This window comes from Crocuta crocuta, unplaced genomic scaffold (genome assembly GCF_008692635.1).
Source record: "Crocuta crocuta isolate KB4526 unplaced genomic scaffold, BGI_CrCroc_1.0 scaffold62, whole genome shotgun sequence".
Taxonomy (NCBI): Eukaryota; Metazoa; Chordata; class Mammalia; order Carnivora; family Hyaenidae; genus Crocuta; species Crocuta crocuta.
Genome location: NW_027529173.1, coordinates 8,076,048 through 8,097,590, shown reverse-complemented (window position 1 = coordinate 8,097,590; position 21,543 = coordinate 8,076,048). Strand labels below are relative to the sequence as shown.

Below are 21,543 nucleotides of genomic sequence, written 5' to 3'. Positions count from 1 at the left end.
AAAAAGAACTTTAGATACATTTCCCAAGAGAGTTTAAAATGTAACATTTGAATCCTTCTATGTTGGAAATATTCTTAATGTTGGCCAATTACTCATTTTGTTTTGTGAGTCACTACTTTAAGCAGAAAAATAGTTTGTCCTTAAATATTATATAATTAATACCAGTTCTTCCTTTGATCCATTAAGATTACTCGTAACCAATTCTTCCCCAATGGGAAATTAGAACTAGAATATTAAAATGAAAAAAGAAAAAAGAACAAAAAGGAAGAGAGAAAAAAAGAAAAAGAATCCTCAATACAATTTCATTTAGGTGCTATTTTAAAGACCCACTTAAAATTTTTCCTTCAATTTCTCCAAATATGTTAATACTCTTTCCAATAAATCTTTAGCTGAGTATTTTAAAATTTGTTTTTATTCTAAGTGCTGTAAATGGCCACATGAGCATAGTAGGGGGAAAATTCTCATTTTTAAGGCATACTTATTAACCCATAATGGGCCTAATGATATATAATGTATATGCAGAACAATCATTGAAATCACAGGTTACATACATACGCTGAAATTAAAATAGACCTTTTTGTAGGATTAAACGTGACTAGTATTGATTACAGTATATGGGTTTCCCAATAACTGTTCAATTTAGATATATGAGCTGTGATCTGTGTCATTTTGGAAAATGGGTAGCCAGGAAATCATCTTTCAACAATCGTTCCTGTGCTCATCAAGAAATGCTTTTGTAGGTTCATTTGGCTTTGTGTGTTGGATTTTTTTTTTTTTAACATTTCACTATATACTCTTAAAAAATGTCGTTCCTCTGGGATATTGATGGACTGAAAAAAATTCACGCTTCTTGTCTGAATGGTTCAGCCAGCTCTTCAAAGATATCATAACACCATTTACTTGGTCTTTTTTCAAGGTGAATGAAACAACATATTCTGCTTTCAATATTTTTTTTCCAAATGCCAAACAAAAACAAAACAAAAACTTTTGAAACTTTAAATCTTCTTTCAAACAATCCAATCACATTTACACAAGTGTCCAAAACAAGATGATGAGTATCAGTGCCAGCACTATGTCATACAGCAACTTCCTCAGATTCTTTGACAGTTTGTAAATAATTTTCTATTTCACCAAAAGTTACGGAAGTTTCCACAGTTTCCCTTAGCAAGCTGAAGCTTACTCTTCATTTGTCAATGTGCATAAAAGCTGCTTATAGCATAGCATGGCGTAAGCTAATTTTTAAGCAATAAATGGTTTGAGTCATCTATTTTGTCCTGAAATGCTATCTGTAGTTAACTGCATTGCTTATAAATGGTCATAGTAAATTCAGCATGAAAGAGAATATTACAGAAAAGACAGCAGCAGAAGCATTAGCATTATCTAATATTTATATATGTTATCAACATAACACAGCAGTAAAAGGTTTAAATGCATATCAATGGGTACCATGTCTAAAAATTACTATAGTACCTATTTAGTGTATTGGATATTTTTCTTAAGGAGTGCTTGCTGTACCTAGAACAGCATAATATGTGATTTAGTACAGTTAATTCTTATCGATTAAATAATGTCTTTTTATGTATTGAAGGAAGTGAGATAGATATTTTTTTGCTTCATTGTTATCCCGGGTTTAACATTTAAATGAAGATCTCAAAGGACCATGACATGTCATTATTTAACTGAAACGGGCTTCAAAATATTTAAACGACAGTATGATTTGTATCTAAACAGCAAGGTGGCACCAGATACATGTAATGCTACTGGCCTGTGACTCAGTTTGGAGCCAGAGTCCAAAATTGTGCCCCTCATTTACAGTCATGGTGATCACTCAACTTCACAGAGAATTACCCATTTTATGGTTATCCTCTGTGAGTCACATACAGAGCAAAACGAAACAAAAAACAGCAAATGCAATCTCTAAATACCTTTTTACAACAGGTGCAAAAACCAGTCATCTCTAACAAACTGCCATTTACAGTAGGGTTTTTTTTTTGTGTGTGTGGTTTTTTTGTTTTTTGTTTTTTTTGTTTTTGTTTTTGTTTTTTTTTTTTGTACACCTTGCAGAGACTCAGAAATGATAGGGGAAAATGCCCAAGGCTAATAGTCTCCAAGTGGATATTTACACAATGCGAATTAACTGTACCATAGATACCCAGAGAAAATGAACATTTTCTTAGGCTGTTATGAAATCAAATAAACATGATATAGCTTCATCATACTTAAAACCTGTAGGACCCCATCCCAAGCCTAAGTAAAAAGTAATCCCTGTACTCCCCCACCCATTCACCCATTATCTTCCTGTTACACAGAATAAATGTTTAGATTACTCCCACCCACCCTCAAATAAAGTGCGCAGTCCATGGCAGACCATAGAATAATGCAACAGGAAAGCCCCTTTTTGTGTATTATTATTTAAAAATAAAATACAAACAACAAAAATCAAACAAAGATTGAAGAGAACTCAGAGATTCTCTGCATCCTGCAAAACGAAGGAACACGTGAGGAGGCCCTGCTTCACTGTCACTTGTGTTAATACACATAGCCTTCGTTGTAGGGGTGGGGGTTGCAGCAGCCCCCTTCTGGCATGTAGGCCATGCTCTCGTCAAAGTGAGACAGAGGCACCGTGTCCTCTTCATTGATGTGACGTTCCATGTCCGTCTTCAGCAGTGGGCGCTGATTATCTGGAAAGGCCATGGAGAACAGGGCTTCGGGATCACACACAAATTTGTAGACATATCTCTCTCCAGCCACCTGATGAAACACGGAAGAGAAAAACCCAGCCTTATGTATAGTGCAGGATGTTAACTGAATTTAGTGTGGCGAGCATTTCATGATACATACGAGTAGTGAATCATTATGTTTTACACCTGAAAATGATGTAACATTATTTGACAATGGACATGAGAAGAACTGTGATCTTTACCATCACCAAATGATAAAGAGCAGGGAAAGCAAAGAATAAAAACATGGTTTAATATACCAGAAAGGATGCATAACTAAAGAAAAGCAACCAAGGGTTTGCAGATATCCATAAAAGCCAAAAAAAACCAAACCAAAACAAAACACCAAACAAAAGTCTTCTTTACTTTGTGGAATAAACTACAGTCCAATAGAGGGAAATGCGACCGGGAGTAAAGATTGACTTTGAGAAATAACATTTATTCCAGGCACAGCTAGAAGGCTTAGTGGTTTGCTTGTTTTAAATAAAAGGAAATTTACATTGTTATGGGGGTGAGGGGAGGGAATCAATGATTTCAGACAGACAACTCCCATCGGAGTTTTTTTCCCTTTGTTTTAAAAGGTAATTATAAAATGACTGGATCTTTAAGGTGTAGTGTCTCCCTCTTAATATTACATTTCTGAAATTGTATAAAAATTAAATTTCTAAACATTAAAAGAAAAATGTGTTATGCTCCTAATCCTAATAAGACTAGACTAGTGACTCACTGATTCACAGGGTGGATTGTTGTTGTTTTTTTTTCTTCTTTTTTTCTTTCTCTTTTTTGGGCACTTGTGTATTCTCATGGAAAAGAAAAACCCAAAAGATGCATAGCCCTATTTAAATGAAAGATGGATCAAGGAGACAGCATTATCCTGGGTACATCACTTTTAAAAATGAAGGCAAGATGCATTAGACAGAAGTTAAGGATGTGTGTAAAGTGTCAAATTGAAGTAAGAGGTGTAAAGAAGTGAAAGGAATTTAAAATATACAATGCATACGGAGGAAATGAGAAAAAAGAAATGTGACAGCTGTCTGAAATAAAGGAGAAGTAGCATAATTTGTAGGGAATGACATGTCCCAAACTTAAATTTGGAAGAATAATGTTTCTCTAGGAAATTATAAACAATAATGAAGTGAAACACATATGCACCCTCACCTCTATTAATAGACAAAACTAAGGTTCTAAAAAAACCAGGGGTGGGTTGGGGATAGAGGTGGAGGGTGTGTGTGTATGAATACAATTCTTTGTATTGACAATGACAGTAACTTTTCATGTGCGTGTAGAGATTCGTAATTTTAGAAAGGTGAAAATTACTCAAAACCTCTGGGTTCCTATGAATCAAAAAGGCACTGCTATTTGCTTTGTGATGCCGGAGAAGAGTAAGTTCATAGTTTATAAACTATCTGTATCTGTCTGGAAAAAATGAATCAACTACCAAAGAGCACTAGTGTTCTGGACTCAAGATTTAGAACATTTTTTTGTACTGAATTTTTTTTTTTAGCTTGTAAGTGCAACCAGCATAGAGAAACCAAATAATCTGAATATTCTTAGGTATGAAAACAGGGAACACTTAGTTTTTATAACTTTGGACATGTTTCTTAATCTGCTCTCAGTTCCCCTTTTTTGTGTGTGAAATAAAGTGGAAATGGCTCCTGTGGAAAGCCTCTTATAAAATTGAGATGGAAGTTTCTAGTACACTGCATCACAAACTGAGGAGCTGGCATAAATTTATTTACTTGTCCTTTATAAAAAAGAAATTAAGCTCATAAAGGTGGATTTACCATAAATATAAAAACAGGTAATATCAAAAACAAAGCTAAGATATGAAATCCTAGTTTTCCTTTTTTTTCTTTATTCAAAGCATTTTGAGGAAAAAAAATAATAAATGGCCTGCATACCTCAGAGCATTTAATAACCTTCTTTGTTTTGTTTGGAGTTTCAGAAAAAGAGGTATTTGCTTTAGGCTACTGGTAGCTTTTTTATCCAACCTGTTGCTATTGGTTATAATTAGAAATGATTTGATAAATCACCATGGAGAATTAAAACGTACAACATGCAATCAAGATTAGAAAAGTTCTTAAGGAGTCTGCCCTGACTCACTGCTTCCTGCTATTTTTCTTACGAAAAACATTTTTGGAGCTACCACTATATTTATCAGACTATGTTAGATGCCACAGAGTTTAGAACAAAGGCTGATAACTACCCGAGGGAAATAATGTGTTTTATTAGTAGTAATACAATTATAATGTAACAAATGCTGTACATTAAGTATACCCAAACTGCAATGCTGAGATAGAACATGAATTTTATAGGAGATGAATTAGAATTAAACAAGGAAGTATCTTTTGAACTGTGTTTTAAAAGACTACATATTTAAATTATGTGTTAAGTTTTAAAATCACAGAAGTAACACAGGGTAACTAGAGGAAAATTAAAAATTACACATTAAACCAAAGGAAACAATGATCTATCATTATATCATCAAGAAATAACCACTGTTAAAATACTTGCATGTATTTGTATAGGCATTTCTAAGTTTTGAAACAGAAGTGCACACATGTATGTACAGTCTAAAAGCCATACTCCACCATTTCTTCTCAAAACTACTGAAATAATCGGAATTTTTAAATATGTTTAGATCCATTTATTTTTATTTTCTAATCTTTCCATTTAATTTTCCTTGATGTACACCACATACATTCATAATTTTAAGTTTATATGATCTGAAGAGAAGCCAGAGTATCATAATTTTAAGTTTCTAAACATGTGTGGTCATATAAACATTTTCCACTATACACTGGAATATAAAATTCTATATCATACTTTTTTTTGTAAAGGATAGCATAATTTCCCTCAGTGACCCTGTTAAAATTTACTTAACCACTGGATTGATATATACGTTAGGTAAGACTCAGAAGGCAAGACACTCTATAAAGAGGGGACCATATCAGTGAAGTAATGAGGGGGATGGAGGTGTGTCAAATAGCAGCAAACAGAATCACTAAACACATATGAGGAAAAAGAATAAATATGTCTGTAAAAATTGTAAACAGCCTTCATTTATGTGCTGCCTACAAGAGACTTCAATTTTGTATGTTTCACCATTAAGTACCTTATGCTTTCTCACATTACGCGGCAACACCCCAAAGGGTGTGTCATAGAAAACACAGACATTTTGCTATCCTATACTAGCTGATAGATAAATAGGTGCCAACAGTTTCTTTTGGCAATTACATCCCAATAGGGGAAAATGTGAGGAGCAACACTATTTTAATCTGTATTTTAATATCTATGCCATTATTTGACAGCATCTTGTTTTATCAATCTATTAAAATAAGAGGTAAACACATGGTATATGTAATCACTGGATACATAAATAGGAACATGGAACATGGCGATATTAGTAATAAGAAGCACGTCTGAACACTCTTGAGAATAATTAAGACCTGGCGTGACATCCTGGAGATACCCTGTCAAACACTATGTCTAAAAGCTGAGGTGTAATTAGAGACCTTCTTTTTAGCTCTCTGTGAATGCTCCCTTTAATAAGAGACTTAATGGTCAGGACACACAAGCCAAATGTGTCTCAGCTTACACTGGCTTCAGGGTGTGAGTGGAATTCAGAGCTACCATTTGCTGAAGACTTCTACTGTGCCAGGTACCACACAATGGTCTCGGGTGCCTTATTTCATTTAATAATCAGAACAGCTTCAGGAAGTAAAATCACCACCATTTAGCAAGGAAAAAATCTGTTGAAAAAGGTGACCCACCAAGAAGTCAGCATGCAAACCTAAATCCTGAGTGCATTTTCTCTTACTGTTGTGCAACACTGCCCAGGACTGGGGGGCACATGCAGCACCAGCCCACGTGATGTGCTGGGACTAGGCATGCGGTGAGGGAAGTGAAAGGGTCTCACTGTCCATGGGAAGGGTGGGTGAGAAGGAGGGAGGAATAAAACAGACCCTATGGATGAGATGGAGAACACAGGGGAGCAAGTATTGGTTATATGTCTTGAAGGTGAGATTCAGGGCAATAGGAAACAAGAAATGGATTCAGCCTTATCTTTCAAGGATCTTGGCCATTTTAACTTCCGAGCTAACGAAGTCCAGAGCACCGATTCGTCTGGTCTAAAGACTCAATGATGCTGTTCCCTCTATTCCAACATGTTACATGTAGCAAATGGTTTAGTTTTCCCCGGCATAACTATCGTGGTCTAAAAATACGCCACGGTGTGGAATATATAACTATGTTTGTGTCCCCCATATGAACAGAGGATGCATAATAAAACAGTAACGTTCACAATGGATAAATCATAAACCTGGTTCACAGTCTACACAATTGGAATGAATACACACACAAGGCTGAAGGATCTAATAGTAACAAATGTCCAATGTTTTATCTTTATTCATCGGTTCATTCCCTTCTTCAAAACTTTTACAAACTCTTCTACATGGACTTAATTTGTTTTATCTTTCAAATACTAGGAGAAGCTCAACTGAAATGAACGAAAATATATTTAACTTCATTCACCAATGAAATAGTATCAAATACTTATTTTCCATAAATGGTTTAGAATTCTAAGCTGTCATGTGCTGAAACCAGGCAAGATCTCAGACAAGAAGAAAACATTTTTCAGAACAAGAAATGCTCTGAATGTTTTTAAAGGACCAGAACAAGGAGCGGAAGAAGTAAGCATTCAGTGTGTATTGGAATCTATAAATAAAAGCACTTCCAAATTATATAATTGTGGGGAATGCAGTGGATTACCAATGTCTGGGAAGATACACGTGAATATTAGTACTGAAACATTTTTCGCCAAATACGGCAACGTTGGAACTGCCAGAAAGTCTAGTAGTTTCTATATGATATTAGTACCCTGGTCTATAATGCCCAGGAATTTATAAATAGTAAGGCTTATACCAAAACCAAGAGCTAAGCATATGTTAAAATGAGTGAAAACCTTGCTTCAGCAATGCAATGATATGTGGCTTTTAAAGTATGACATGCAGATTATTGTGCAACATTTCAATGAATTTTAATGCTGTTTTAGCTGCTCACCTTTTGCATGATTCCTTTCTCATAATAATAGCGAAGCGAACGGCTAAGTTTATCATAGTTCATAGCTGGCCTGTTTTTCTGAATGCCCCAACGCCGGGCCACCTGCCACCAAAACAAAATGACATTGTAGTGTTAAGTATTGCCTGATCAAGATATTTCGTAAAACATCAGCGAATTAATCAGTTACTTCCAAATCTTCCAAATCACATCCAAATTAAAGACCTAAGTAAAGAGGCAAAAGCTATCATGATCTGAGTTTTCCTGTGTCCTGGTCTGGTTTTAAACCAGGCGTGCAGCGCAGTGATCATTCTGAAACTTCACAATAGAATTCTTTGTGACTATTGTTTTGGATACAAAATTAAATGGAAATAAGGGGATGTGTTTACAATGGGAACAAACAGGCTGCAATTCACCAAGATGAGGCAAGTTTCCCATTCTGAGATATACGGCCTGTTTTTCCCTCTTAGTTTTTCAGATGAAACCCATAGATCAAGAACAGCTTAGTGGTCTCTTTATAAAGGTGTTTTTTTGAGGTTGTGATAAACTAAAGAAAAAAATACCCTGTTTGATACTAAATAAAAGACGCACAAGTGGCATTTTATGTGTAGCAGAGGAAACACTATACAAATTCATAATCTGAACTGCAAATAATTTTTATTGCCTGAAGCAGCATCAGAATAAAACTGTAACCAATACTAAACTGGCGAATTAGGCATTCATTTAGACAACAGTAATTGGATACTAAAAATAAGAAGGAAGTGGAAAAGGTCACCATGTACACGAGTCCACAAACAAAAATCTCTAAAGCAGAATGTCGACTTTGTTATTCAGTGAAAAAATCTCAGAACTTTTTATAAATTGGCTTTGGAGGAGCGACTTATCTGGCAGAGGAGAGTTTTTCAAGAAAACCCCCTTCTTCCATATATATGTGTCCCCTGCGTCACCACTGCCCTGGGCCAGCTGAAGCATTGTATGGAACAGCGTAGCCTGCTTTTGCTACCCCGGCTAAAGTTGTATTCTCGTTAATTTCCATATTTTATTAGTCTGAGCAGACACTGCAGCTGTCATGCATACCTAGGCAACCTCAGGAGAGCATTATCTAACAGGGCTAGTGTTTTCCTTCATATCTATGAAATTCCAAGTTGTTGCTATGTCCCATACACTAAAATAGAATGCTCTTCAGAGAGATTAGACTGTTTTTCTCCATTTTATTAACAATAGGCTTTCCCTAGGGTTTTTTTCCTCTCTTTTGAAAATACTGATCCTTGCTATTTTCTATCTCCCTAATTTGTATTCCCTGAATAAACATACAATGTAATTTAGCCACATGCATTCCTATACTTTTTTAAGAGCAGAGAAATGTGATGTAACAGGGACATGATGACATACCCAAGTGGTCATCAAAGCAGGCACATCTTAATTGTCCAAAGATAAACTTCATTTTAATTAAGTGTTCTAAGCAGTAGTGAAATGGGAGGGTGGCAGTAAGAAATGAAAGCAATACTTTCTAAATAAAATGCCTCTTAAAAACCGAATAGACATCAGTAAATCTTTAAGAGATTCGGCAAGTGAACAGCATGCAAACCTGAGACATGAAAACAAACTTTTTTCTTTTATATATATATTTTTTTCTTTTTTTTTTAATATAATTTATTGTCAAGTTGGCTAAATGACAGTGTCTACAGTGTGCTTTCGGTGTTTGGGGTAGATTCCCATGATTCTTCACCTACATACAACACCCAGCACTCATCCCAACAAGTGCCCTCCTCAGTGCCCATCACCCATTTTCCCCTCTTCCCCACCCCCATAAACCCTCAGTTCTCTGTATTTTAGAGTCTCTTGTGGTTTGCCTCCCTTCTTCCCTGTTTGTAACTGTTTGAAAATAAACTATTAATATTTCCTTAAATTAAACAACGACTTATGAATACTTTTTCATTTATAAATGCTTCTCATCTAGAAACTCACCAGGATTCCCCTAGAAAGTAAAAAACCTGCAACCAACTTGAAGACAACACAGTGGAAGTCTCTAGGGAGAAAAAAGATGATTTTTTTTTGTACCATAAGCAGGGTCTGGCCTTGAGGATGCCAGGTAATTCTCAGCACAAGCGGGTATTACTAGATATTTTTAAACAATAGATTTATTCTTATAGTTATTTTCTTAATTTTTTAAATGTTTATTCATTTTTGAGAGACAGAGAGAGAGAGAGAGAGTGAGCATGAGCAGAAGAAAGGCAGAGAAAGGAGACACAGCATCTGAAGCAGGCTCAACGTGAACCCACCAACCATGAGATCATGACCTGAGCTGAAGTCAGATGCTTAACTGACTGAGCCACTCAGGTGCCCTAATTCTTAGAGCTGTTTAAATTGACTCAGTGTCATATTCATAAAGGAAAGTGTGACATACCAATATGCCTATGAGATGCAGACAAGTTATGCAAGATGAGTAAGTTCTAGAGATCTGCTCTACTATAGTGTACTCACAGTTAAGAGGACTATATGATACACTTGATAAGAGGGTAGATGCCATGTTAAATGTTGTTACTCCAATAATAAATATAAAAAAGACTGAAAAATTGATAGATATTTCAAATAATTTCCAGGATAGGTGAGACCACCTTTTCCAACTAGGAAAGCCCTCTCAGCCCTCATGTGTGACCCACCAGCACGGTTATCTTCATCACTGCCAAAAGCCAAGGCAGCATTTTCAACAAGGAGTAGGTGCAATGGTGGTTATATTTCCAGTGCCTTCCTTAGAATACTCCTCCAAGTGAAAACTTCAACCATTAGTGAGGAAACCAAAAAGGCAACTGTGCTATAAAAATCACCCCTATTGTCAAATGAAGTAAGTAGATTACTCAATTTACTTTTAAAAACGCATGCGAATAATTAACAATAAGCCTGGAAACCACAATCAGGGCCTGCTTATCAGACTTCTTGGTAACTCTTTCAGGTCAACGAGTTTGAATTATCTTTGAAAGACTTCTGAGTCCTAGAGATGTTTTACTATGTTAATAATTGTTCCCTGAGACAATTCCCAAGGATCCATGATTAATTTGAAAATAACATCTCAATATCTCAAATATCTCAAAAAGAGAAATAGTAAAGAGCCATGTGCTTGCTAAAGTTAGCGAAACACTGAGTGGATAATCAGCCACAGGACTATAGTCTCACTCAATATTGCAAACTGCAAAATGACATTTCTAAAAAGAAATGGAACCTATGAGTAATTCCAGCAAGGACGGCTTCAGAGGCACATTTCCAGAGCTGTGCTGATCCTCCAAGAGCTACTATGTAGTATGAGAAAGAGGGTGGTCATGGGCCGCAGAGGCTAAAAGAAATTTCAAACACTTTGCAAAGAAGATATTTAAAAGGCACAGTCATTGCCTAATGGAAGCAATCGCAACAGCGCTCAAAGCAGCAGCAGAAATGTGACATTTTGGGGCACCTGGGTGGCTCAGCCAGTTAAGTGTCTGACACTTGATTCTGGCTCAGGTCACAATCTCACAAGTTTGAGAGTTCGAACTCTGTGTCAGGCTCCCCACTGACAGCACCGACCCTGCTTGAAGATTCTCTCTCTGCCTCTGTTCCCATTCTCCATGTGTGCAACTACTCTCTCTGTCAAAGTAAATATACTTAAAAAAAAAAAAAGAAAGAAATGTGATATTTCATTTAAACAATTGCCTTAGGAGACTTAGTACTTACTAAACAATTACCATGGAGTTAGTTACTGCTTAGAAATGGTCTACTGACTCTGAATTACCTGGCTCTCTTCTACTTTGAGTCCACTACAGAAAAGGTATCTAAATGTTTGTTTGTTGTACTGAACAGATGTAACTGTATTTTTGTCCTGCATTTAAAAATCACAAAAATTCAGAATGTGATGGAACTTAAATGGTCATCTGTTCAAGTCTTCCATTTTACTTAATTCAACATAATCATTATGCAAGTCAACAATTGCTAAATAGAGAACTTAATTACATTTATAAGGATTTTATTCTCAAGAGGTCAATTATTACCAACATAATTCAGTAATTTTTTCACCTCAACAAATACATGGCAAAAAAAAATACAAAATTCTGCTTCTATTCACTTTATTTTAGTCACAGGTAGAGGGAAATAACCGTTTGATATAAATTCCTGTTGCACGTGCCCAGTTCTCCGATGAACCAACTCTTGCAGTGATTATTAACGTGTTCGATGACGTGAACGGCACACACTTCCATCACGTTAAAGGGCTTTCGAGTTATTTTACATTAAGTGCTTCGAGTCTCAACTTGTTAGTGCTTCACATTTTACAGTTCTTTAACTTACTCTTTAACTTATGTCATTTAAGTCCATCTACATAAAAACGAATTCCACTTGACAGCCAAATTAAGCTACGGAATTTCAAATACCCAAACATTTAGCCCGTACTAGACAATGGATATTTTCAAAATCTGAAATTTGTTGTGTGTGTTTGGTATAGGGCAATGGAGATGCAAAACTAACCCTCTAAGCACTAGTTATAATCTGACGTAGATTTATAATTATGCTAACCACCTCCTGTTATTTCAAACTTCTTTTACTACATATTTGAATCAGAAAACCTCAAATAAGAAAGGTGACTTATCCTCTGGATATCAAACTAGGACATGTGATCTGATTATAAATGAATACATGGTTTCAAAGGGCAGAAAATTTAAGAGTATAGGCTCATTAGCCTAGGTTGTAGATGTCCAGTCTATGTGAAACTAATCACTTGGGTTCAAAAATAGCTGGATATCTTACTAACTTTTTCGATCTTTCTGAGACATTTCGACCCTACAACCAAAATGATCAGTCACAGACATGTTAACTGAAAGTCTTCCATTGCTTTCTTGGCTAATGTAAACTAAAGTCCATTTTAATCGTAGCAGAGAAAGCACCTTTACTAAGACACAACCCCTACTTAGATGCTCTTTTAGTGACTTTCCAAGCATTGCATTCTTGAATAAAGTCTGATGCCCATGATATGTTCCAGTTGGTTTTCTTCATCAATTCCACAGGATGATATTCAACTGGAAAAGTGTGCAACATTTTCATTTCTTAGTTTAAATGTATAGATTTTTTCCCTTTGCCCACCTTTTAATTTAGGTTTCCCTAAAGTTTTAAAATTAAAAAAAAAATCTGGCACACTGATCAAATATATGTTTCTTTAACTTTATAACATATCTGGTTTTTCACACAAAAATCTATTAAACCCACCTCTTCAGGCTCTATCAGTTTAAATTCCATGCCTCGCCCAGTCCACGCAATGAAATGAGAATTTGAAGGGTCATCCAGAAGAGCTACCAAAAACTGCCAGAGCTGCAGTGACCCCCGCCGCTGGTATGTGGGTCCTTCCCGATACATTCCTGGCTCCTGTTTGATGTCTCCTAAGTTAAAAAAATAATGTTTCGATTATTAGCAATATTATATTTTATAAAATTTACATTAAACCAATCACTAATATGATTAAAACACAACCTCTTCATGGGTATCTATGAAATGTAATGTTATTGCTAAATGGGGCTTTAAAACAATGAAAGGATTTGATGTAAACCAACAATCTGTAACAAACTTAAAAACAACTATATATAACATAGAATGGTCAAAACAAATCCACACAGGTGCAGGATAAACCCACAGATGTCATTTACTTATAAAATTTTTGTATATTCATCCTTTTGTTTTCATTCATTTAAAAACCATATCATCTAATCACACTTCTTTTTGCTTTTATTGTTAATGACATTATTCACTGCTCTAAGCAACAGTGAAGAGAAAGTAATTTTAAGCTCTGAGCATTTTATTTGTACAAAATTAAATTAAATTAAATTTTGCAAACTATAATTTGTAATACCTCATTGACCTCCACATGACAAACTATTGCAAATTTTAATGCAAATATTTCAAAGCAAGTTTAATAACATCTTAAACACTGGGTTAAGTAATCTGTACATTATATACATTAGGAAAATCTCATAGGTAATTCAGGGCATATCGGATTATCATCATAGCATTCTTTTTCCAGACTTTCACACTGGCACTACCACTTTCTTAACTGGCAGCAAATCAAAATTTCCTTGATTTTCTTTATATCTTGCTTGAATTTCACTCATGTGAATTTAGCTTGCTAGTCTTTTTCTAAAAGTGCAATCTGAAAACATATATACTGGAGCATATATACTCTGTAAATCTATATTTTTAATCAAGAAAGTTTGGTTTGTGTTACATTTCTTTGTTATTTATACATAGTGTAAAAACCTATTAAGTAGATTACAGCAACACGGGCATTAGTATTGCAATTTTTCTGGCATAAATCTGGTCTTGCTTTTAGCAAAAAAACAGAAATTCAGTCACAGCTGCTGATTATTTACATCTACCTCCAGCCACCCACCTCCAAAATGTATGGAATTGGTCACAATGGGGAATGAATGTCTAGGGCCCTATGAACATATCATTGTTAATGCACGAATTTCTTGTCTCCACCATAGAAAGAATTCAGACAGAATATATTGAAGCTAATCTATTCACAGTGAGTGTGAATTATAAAGCAGACTAAATCAGTAGCCTCTTAAAACTTTCCTTTGGTTAGTACATAGAAACACACCTCTTAAAGTAATTACAAAAAGAACACTTTAAAAACCATAACCAAAATAAAATTATTCAGTCAATAGCTGCTAAAAATCATTATGTCATTTTGGTGTAAGCTAGATAATACAGAAGTGTCTCTTCATATTGATTTCAATGACAGTTTTATTTATCTCAGTTTTTCCTTCTGAGGCTCACAAATTTTTTATGGGGTTAACTGAGCAATTATACAGAGAGAGTGAAACACTGTCACATTTTATAATCTCTAGGTTGCTTCTGCCTCTTAAATGTGACTGACTGTACTGGACTTGTCAATGAAAAAAATAACCCTTTGTTTTTCTATTCTCTTGTTCTCTATTCCTTATAAAATATAAGAGTAACAAATACTATCTTCCAAAAAACGTTTTCTTAGTACAAAATTAAAGCATATTAAAAGTCAAAGGGAATGAATCATCTAGATAGATAGCTTCTCTGAACGTTGATGTGACTTAGGCCTGTTAAAGTCATAATCCTAGGGATAGTTTTGAGCTACTTTTTCTTCCTTATATGCCCATACTGATAATCAAGATTTCTTAAAATGTTAAGAATGAAGAAAAGAAAAAAAAAATCTGATGAAGGTCATTCCAAATAGAAGAAGAGAAAAGCCTGCATCTGAAGAATTGTGACACTCTGCACATATCACACTGCTGAACCTCGAAGCTTAAAACTAACATCTATTTAGAATAAGGCCAAAAAAGTGACCCCTACTGGAGCTTAACCCTGTGACCTTCAATGAATTTAGTAATTGAAAGGAAGACTAAGGAAACAGATCTGCCAAAAATTATCATTCCTTCTGTGAAGGACCAGAGTAGCAAAAACCTCAGGAATAGAGTAGTCTTCAAGCAACTAATTAGAGATGTAGCAGCAGTCTGAGAATGCACTTTGCTGTTTAAATAATGACAATTAAAAAGTTACGAGAGCTACCAAGTCATTACTGCCATGATCCCCAAAGTTTGTGCAATCAGCTAATCAGAGGGTCCCTGCTCATTTCCTGTTAAACAATCAAAGCAGGAAATATGGAGACCACTCCGAAGAACCACTAAATCAATTAGCTGTTCACTTTTTACCCAAGATTCCGCATGGATGCTGACTTCTGTCACCTTTGTCGAGAAAAATGAAATTCTATTTAACTTGATACTCTTTTCTAAAATCTGGGACCTTTTCACTGCACTAGAGAGTGACATTAAGAAGGTAATGCTTTCCTGACTCCATTTTAAGCAATTACAAAATAATGGCAGATTTGGAATGAACACCTTCCCAGGGGGGGATAAAAGGAAAAAACAAAAAGGACTAACAATCACTAACGAAATAGGCAGCTATGTTGTCCCTGCGCTCCATAATGCATCTTTTCATGAACAGTAAAAGGAAGAAGACCGCATTAGTCATCTGTGTATCCACAGTAGCATGCTTTCTGTTCTGCTTTGTTAATTATGGGATCAGCTTTCAATAAATCTCAAACAACAAGCTGCATGTGCTCAGCGGGGCAATGGAAAGACCCCTCTTACTCAACACAGAGCTCAGCAAGAATGATACTCTGGTTGTAACTCTAAAAACGAGATCTCTCCAAGGACAATAGAAAACAAAACTTCTGAATAGGGGAAGGAAGAGAGAATTTACAAAAGGTAAAGGTTAGCAAGAGTTGAAGACATCACACATGATGTGCGTAGAAATCTTTAAAGTAGAGATATCAACTTCTTTCAGGGGAATTGAGGGTGAACTCTCCACTCCCTCTTAGAAAAAAATCAGACTTGAAGCACAATGAAAAACCTACCATCAAATTTCTCTGGGACAACACAGGTGTCATCATAAAACTGCCTGGGGCCCTTTTCAAACATACAGCCTGTGGGGAGAAATAGGATACATTTATTCATGATAGAAATGAAACTCACAAGCAATTTAAAATATAGCCATTTAACACAAAAATTGGGGTAGAAAAGTGCTCTGCCATTTTTCAGCTCTGTGACCTTAGACACACTATTTAGCCTCTGTATCTCTGTATCCTCACCTATAAAATGGGAATGATACTAAATCACCTATCTTAAAGGGTTGTTGTGAGGATAGGGATTTAATATATGCAAGTTTGGAATAGTACCTAGTGCACAGTGATATATGACAGTTAGGCATTTATCTCATTAGTAACCCAAGAACAGAGCAGGTAAACACTGGCAAACTTAGAAATTATACTGTATCATCATCTCCTTCTTCATTCTCTTCCAAGTTTTGTTATTCATGAGACAAGAGGGAAATCAGGATGAATTACTTATATTTACCTTACATGATTATCCTGATAAACTGAAATACATTCAGTTTACCCCTTACTTCCTGGGAGAAATATTTAGCTAGGCTAACCTTCTCATGTTTTCATGTTCAAAAGCCAAGGCAGTTTAATTCTTTTTTTTCTGCCTTTTTCCTGTAACTAAACTTAAGTCCACAGGAAAAAAAAAAAAGGAGCAAAATATATCAACAGCTTTAACAGTCATTTTCTCCTCCATATGTCATTGACTGTGACCTTCACTGAACTGTTGTTGTCTTTGATCACCAGTAAGATATTTCATACAATTTAATCACAGTTTCATTTCTCAAATATTTCAGTCTCTACGGTGAGTACATAATATTGACAGCAGCGGCAATAATTACATCGCATTTCTGCAAACATTTTGGTCTCAAGTATTTCTGATTTACCAGCTCATTATACTCTTACTTAAATACAAGGATTTGGGGAGCCTGGGTAGCTCAGTCAGTTGAGTGTCCGACTTTGGCTCAGGTCATGATCTCACGGTTTGTGGGTTCGAACCCCGTGTCAGGCTCTTGTGCTGACAGCTAGCTCAGAGCCTGGGGCCTGTCTTCAGATTCTGTATCTCCCTGTCTCTCTGACCCTCCCCTGCTCATGCTGTCTCTCTCTCAGAAATAAATAAAAATCATTTAAAAAAAATTTTTAAATGAATACAAGAATTTTCTTCTACTAAGATCACTTATGCCAAACAATCAATGTCAAAGCATGCATCTATGTCATCTTCCTGAGGACACAGAACGCTTATGTCAAGAACCATGCACACATTTCCAGAAATATTTTAATAGGGAATGTATCCAAAGAAGATCTTTTTTATTCATTCCTTTGTAGGTATCAAAGTTCATTAGATCAAAGCTTTCCCACCATGGTTACCATGAACACACCCACAATAAAAACTCCTTCTGTGGGCCTCTTGTGTGAAATTCCATTCTTAACTATTATTGGCCTGAAAATGAAAATCCAGTATATTTAAAGGCAAACATATTTAAATCTACTGCCTTTTATTTCAAAACAGAGACTTAGGTCTGTAAAGAAAAACTGACATTCCTTGAAGATACATTTAAGTTGAGATTAGTAAGGTAGGCTAGTCTATAAAGCACATGTTCTATTTTAAAAGAATGTGCTTGTTGGCATTAAAGAAAAACAAAAACAGAACACAGAAATCCAATTTTTAGCTATTTGTATGCACATGACTCATGTTAACAACCAAATTCAAGATAATAGGACCCGAAACATCTTTCTTTTACTTGAAAACCATAAAGTTTTAAAATAGTGCTTTAGGGAATGTAACTGATTTTTCTCATAAAAGATAATGATTAATCATGTGATTGCATCCTTGGCACATCTGATTTTGACAGGATTTACAAAGAATTTCAATAATAGAAAACTTAACTTCTGTTCTGCTGGGATGAGCCAGGAAGCCTTCTTGCCTCATATAAATGGAGTGGCAGCTAGGCACTTCTGAAAGAAGAAACAACACCCATTAAAGAGAAGTCTGGAGCTGAAAACATGTGGTTATCAATGGACAGAGTGCAAAGAGGAAATAACCGAAAGTGACATGAGTGTCCATGAGAAGAGCTTGTCAACAGGGAGTTAACATTTTAGGCAGGGCCCACGTAAGAAATGGTGAACATGGATTCTCTTCAACAGGCATGTGAATTCACAGTTATACCCACATTTACTGAAGAGTGGTTCTCCTGCAATCCTGCATGAATAGGAGAGTGCCCTTGAAACAAATGGTGTAATGAATTCAGATACGTTTTGGGAACATTTGTGAGATAAATTTGTATATCCTGTGGTATTCAGAGCAAAGATCAACAGAAGCTCATTCACAGTTTATTTCATGAACACTGGGGGAAATTATTAATTAAATGCCAAAACTGCTCTATCTCTTACAATTATTCTAGCCTTTTAAGGTAATTGGTATTTTCACCCCCAAATTAAAGTATCATTAGCTTTTAATTTTGTTAAGCACACAGGTCATAGTCCAAACCAATGAGGCTATAAAACAGAAATCCCACAATTTCATAGCAAATACCATTATCACCCTAGGAGTTAGGTCTTACCTATCTGACCAAGTTAACTCATTAATGAAAAAATAAATTTGGCTAATGGTTAAAGTTGAGTTATGGTGATGGTTGTGTATTTAATATTTTTAGTAGGTTAGGGACAGGGACAAGGAAAGAAATATGGATTAGGAGACAAAAGATTAAAATTCAAGTCCTTTATTAACTACTAACAAAGCTACATGACTTTAGAAAAACCATTCTGTGTCTAAGTTTATATAAAATAAAGGGTCAGGTCAGATGTTATCTAAAATCTATTACAGGCTCAAGCTATTTGATTCTGAATATAGAAGTTCACTTACTTGACCAGAGGTCGGTGTCTGGAGAAGCCAATGAAGTTGTAGCTCCAGGAAGGATCCTCCACTTTCAGGAGTCCCTCCTAGGGTCTTGCCCCTAATTTTGTATATGCCATTTCATTTTTTTTTCTTTCAGAACGTTCCCCAAATTTTATGTTTTAGGTCCCACAAACCTGGGCCAGAGTCTGTATATAACATATACAGATGCTATAGGGGTGTATAAATATATGTGACTACATGAATTCAATCTTCTGTATGTATACTCAAATGTTTGAAACTTTGAACACATATAACGATAAACTTATAAAACACATATGATAAATGTACTATTTAATATGAGTATGTCTTCCATTCTACCACTTGTAGTAAATACATGACTTCTGAACACGTAATAAAGATCACTTATAAGAATTGGGATCTAAAGACCCTCATCTCTTCTTAACTATCCATTCATAGAATTTAATGTTGTAAATAAATAAGCAGCACCATTTATTTGGCCTAGAGGTCATTCTTTCTTAGTTTGGAATGTTCCATTTTTAAAGTGTATCTGCTTTTTTAAAAAATGTGCCTGGTGATTAATATCAACCAAAATAGGAGATATTTTTTCAGAGAAAATATGTGGTTTTAGTCAAAAATACTTTTTAAACTTTTTAAGTTTACTTATTCATTGACATAGAGAGAGAGAGCACACATGAGCATGGGAGGGGTAGAGAGAGACAGAGAGACAGGGAACTCCAAGCAGGCTCTGCACCATCAGCACAGGGCTCAAAAAGAGTGCCAGATCATGACCTGAGCTGAAACTGAGAGTCAGATGCTTAACTGACTACGCCACCCAGGTGCCCCTAGCCAAAAACATCTTAATAGAGATTCATTAGAGCAATAACATTTAAAAGTCTTTAGAAATCAACAACTTATGAGTTGAAAGCAGCATAAACTTATTATCAAACATTTTAGTATACTAAGCCTTCTTTATATGACAAATTATCTAGTATAGAATTCTGACCATACAAAAGACCGAGTTCATCTTGTTTCCTGATATCAGGAGATTTAGCATGGGGTTGTAGAGTGGTTGAACGTCTGGGTTACCAAACAGTTAGCAATCCATTTCATCCATACTTTTTAACCAGTGGTACTTCAAATTACTTTTTAATGTTATTTTGATTTATTGCCAGGCAGAGTACCCTCAAAGCAGCTGGGTCTAGGAGGGACAGTGTTAATGACTCTGCCATCAGCTCAGCAGCTGTTTAGAGGTAAGAATTTTGTTGTACCGATGTTGACACCCTGCCACAAAATACTTTTCCTGACTGCTGGCCAGCTGGAGTATGGCTGTAAAAACAGCTGGCTGGCTCTGACGGCAACTAGAGGAAAACATAGATTAAACTCTATTATATATAAGTGTGACTAAACGTAGTCTTTCCTCCCAAGAGGGAAAGAAGGAGAGGAGAAGAGGAATTGAAAGTACTTGTAAGAAACCCACTATATAAAGCTGAAGGAACATCTTATTAAAAAAAAACTACTCTAACATAATACAAAACAAGCATGATCTTGGACATCTGACATCAAAGATAGAATCTGATGATCATTTCAAGAATTCTCATGTATCTATTGACCTTGCTGATTTGTTATTTCTTGTACTAATTCTGTAATATTTTTCATAAATTGTTTGTTAATCTATGACATTTAAAGCATACTGATTTAAAATCCATAATAAATTAATCATTTGTAATAAGGCTAAAGCCAGGACCTCCATTACAGTTCTAGAGGCCAAGTTTGTGATCTAAGTTCTAAGAAAAACAAGCAATGGCAACTTAGAAAAAAATACATATACAAGAATAAGTGTGTTTTTCCTACTCTTAACACTATTTATTATACTTCAGAGTAATTAAAATTAACATCTAGCTTTTGAAACTGAGACACTGGCTGGCAGTGTTTAAATCCAGTCTATCCTTAAAATTGGCATCCTCTGTACAGTCCAGAGAAGCCTGAAAAAATATAGCTAAGAGGAGTTTATTCCCCTAAAGTAACTAAAGTCATGTTATCCTAAAGTGGTATCAGTTAATTTATGACTATCAGAGTGGGTCAGACTCTAATCAAATTGTAGAAACATTTCCAAAGTGATTATTCAATCAAATGACTAACATGGTTAATTAGGAGCCATAAACATTGCTCTGAAGTTCATCAAAGTAATGACTTGCCCAGAAAAATTACTGCTAATTAAATTGCCTGCTGCTTTCATTTCTACCTTATCTAATAAAAAATCCAACCAATGAAGTTTGGCATTACATTTTAACTTTTGCTAAATGCTCAACCAAGATCCAAACTAGCTAAGCGGTGACTTCAAAGGCAAATACTTCACGGCAGGAAATGGAGGCACTGCATATGTATACACTCACGTCTTTTCATGGGATGAAGGTTACAAAATTCAGCAGCGATAATAAAATGTAGTTTAACCTATGCACAGGTTACTATGACAGCATATT

General features: G+C 35.4%; 1 protein-coding gene across 4 annotated transcripts in view; it reads right to left on the bottom strand.

The window, feature by feature from the left end:
• Positions 1-933: 933 nt before the first annotated feature.
• Positions 934-21,543, bottom strand: part of ETV1 (ETS variant transcription factor 1) — a 91,711-nt gene continuing 71,101 nt past the window's right edge. For all 4 annotated transcript variants that reach the window (XM_077757673.1, XM_077757674.1, XM_077757672.1 and 1 more), the window contains 5 exons: positions 18,096-18,162; positions 16,183-16,253; positions 13,005-13,174; positions 7,782-7,883; positions 934-2,751 (listed from right to left, as the gene is read on the bottom strand). In XM_077757673.1, coding sequence (XP_077613799.1) covers positions 2,530-2,751; positions 7,782-7,883; positions 13,005-13,174; positions 16,183-16,253; positions 18,096-18,162 — 632 coding nt within the window. In that variant the 3' untranslated portion in view covers positions 934-2,529. The remainder of the gene's footprint in view (positions 2,752-7,781; positions 7,884-13,004; positions 13,175-16,182; positions 16,254-18,095; positions 18,163-21,543) is intronic.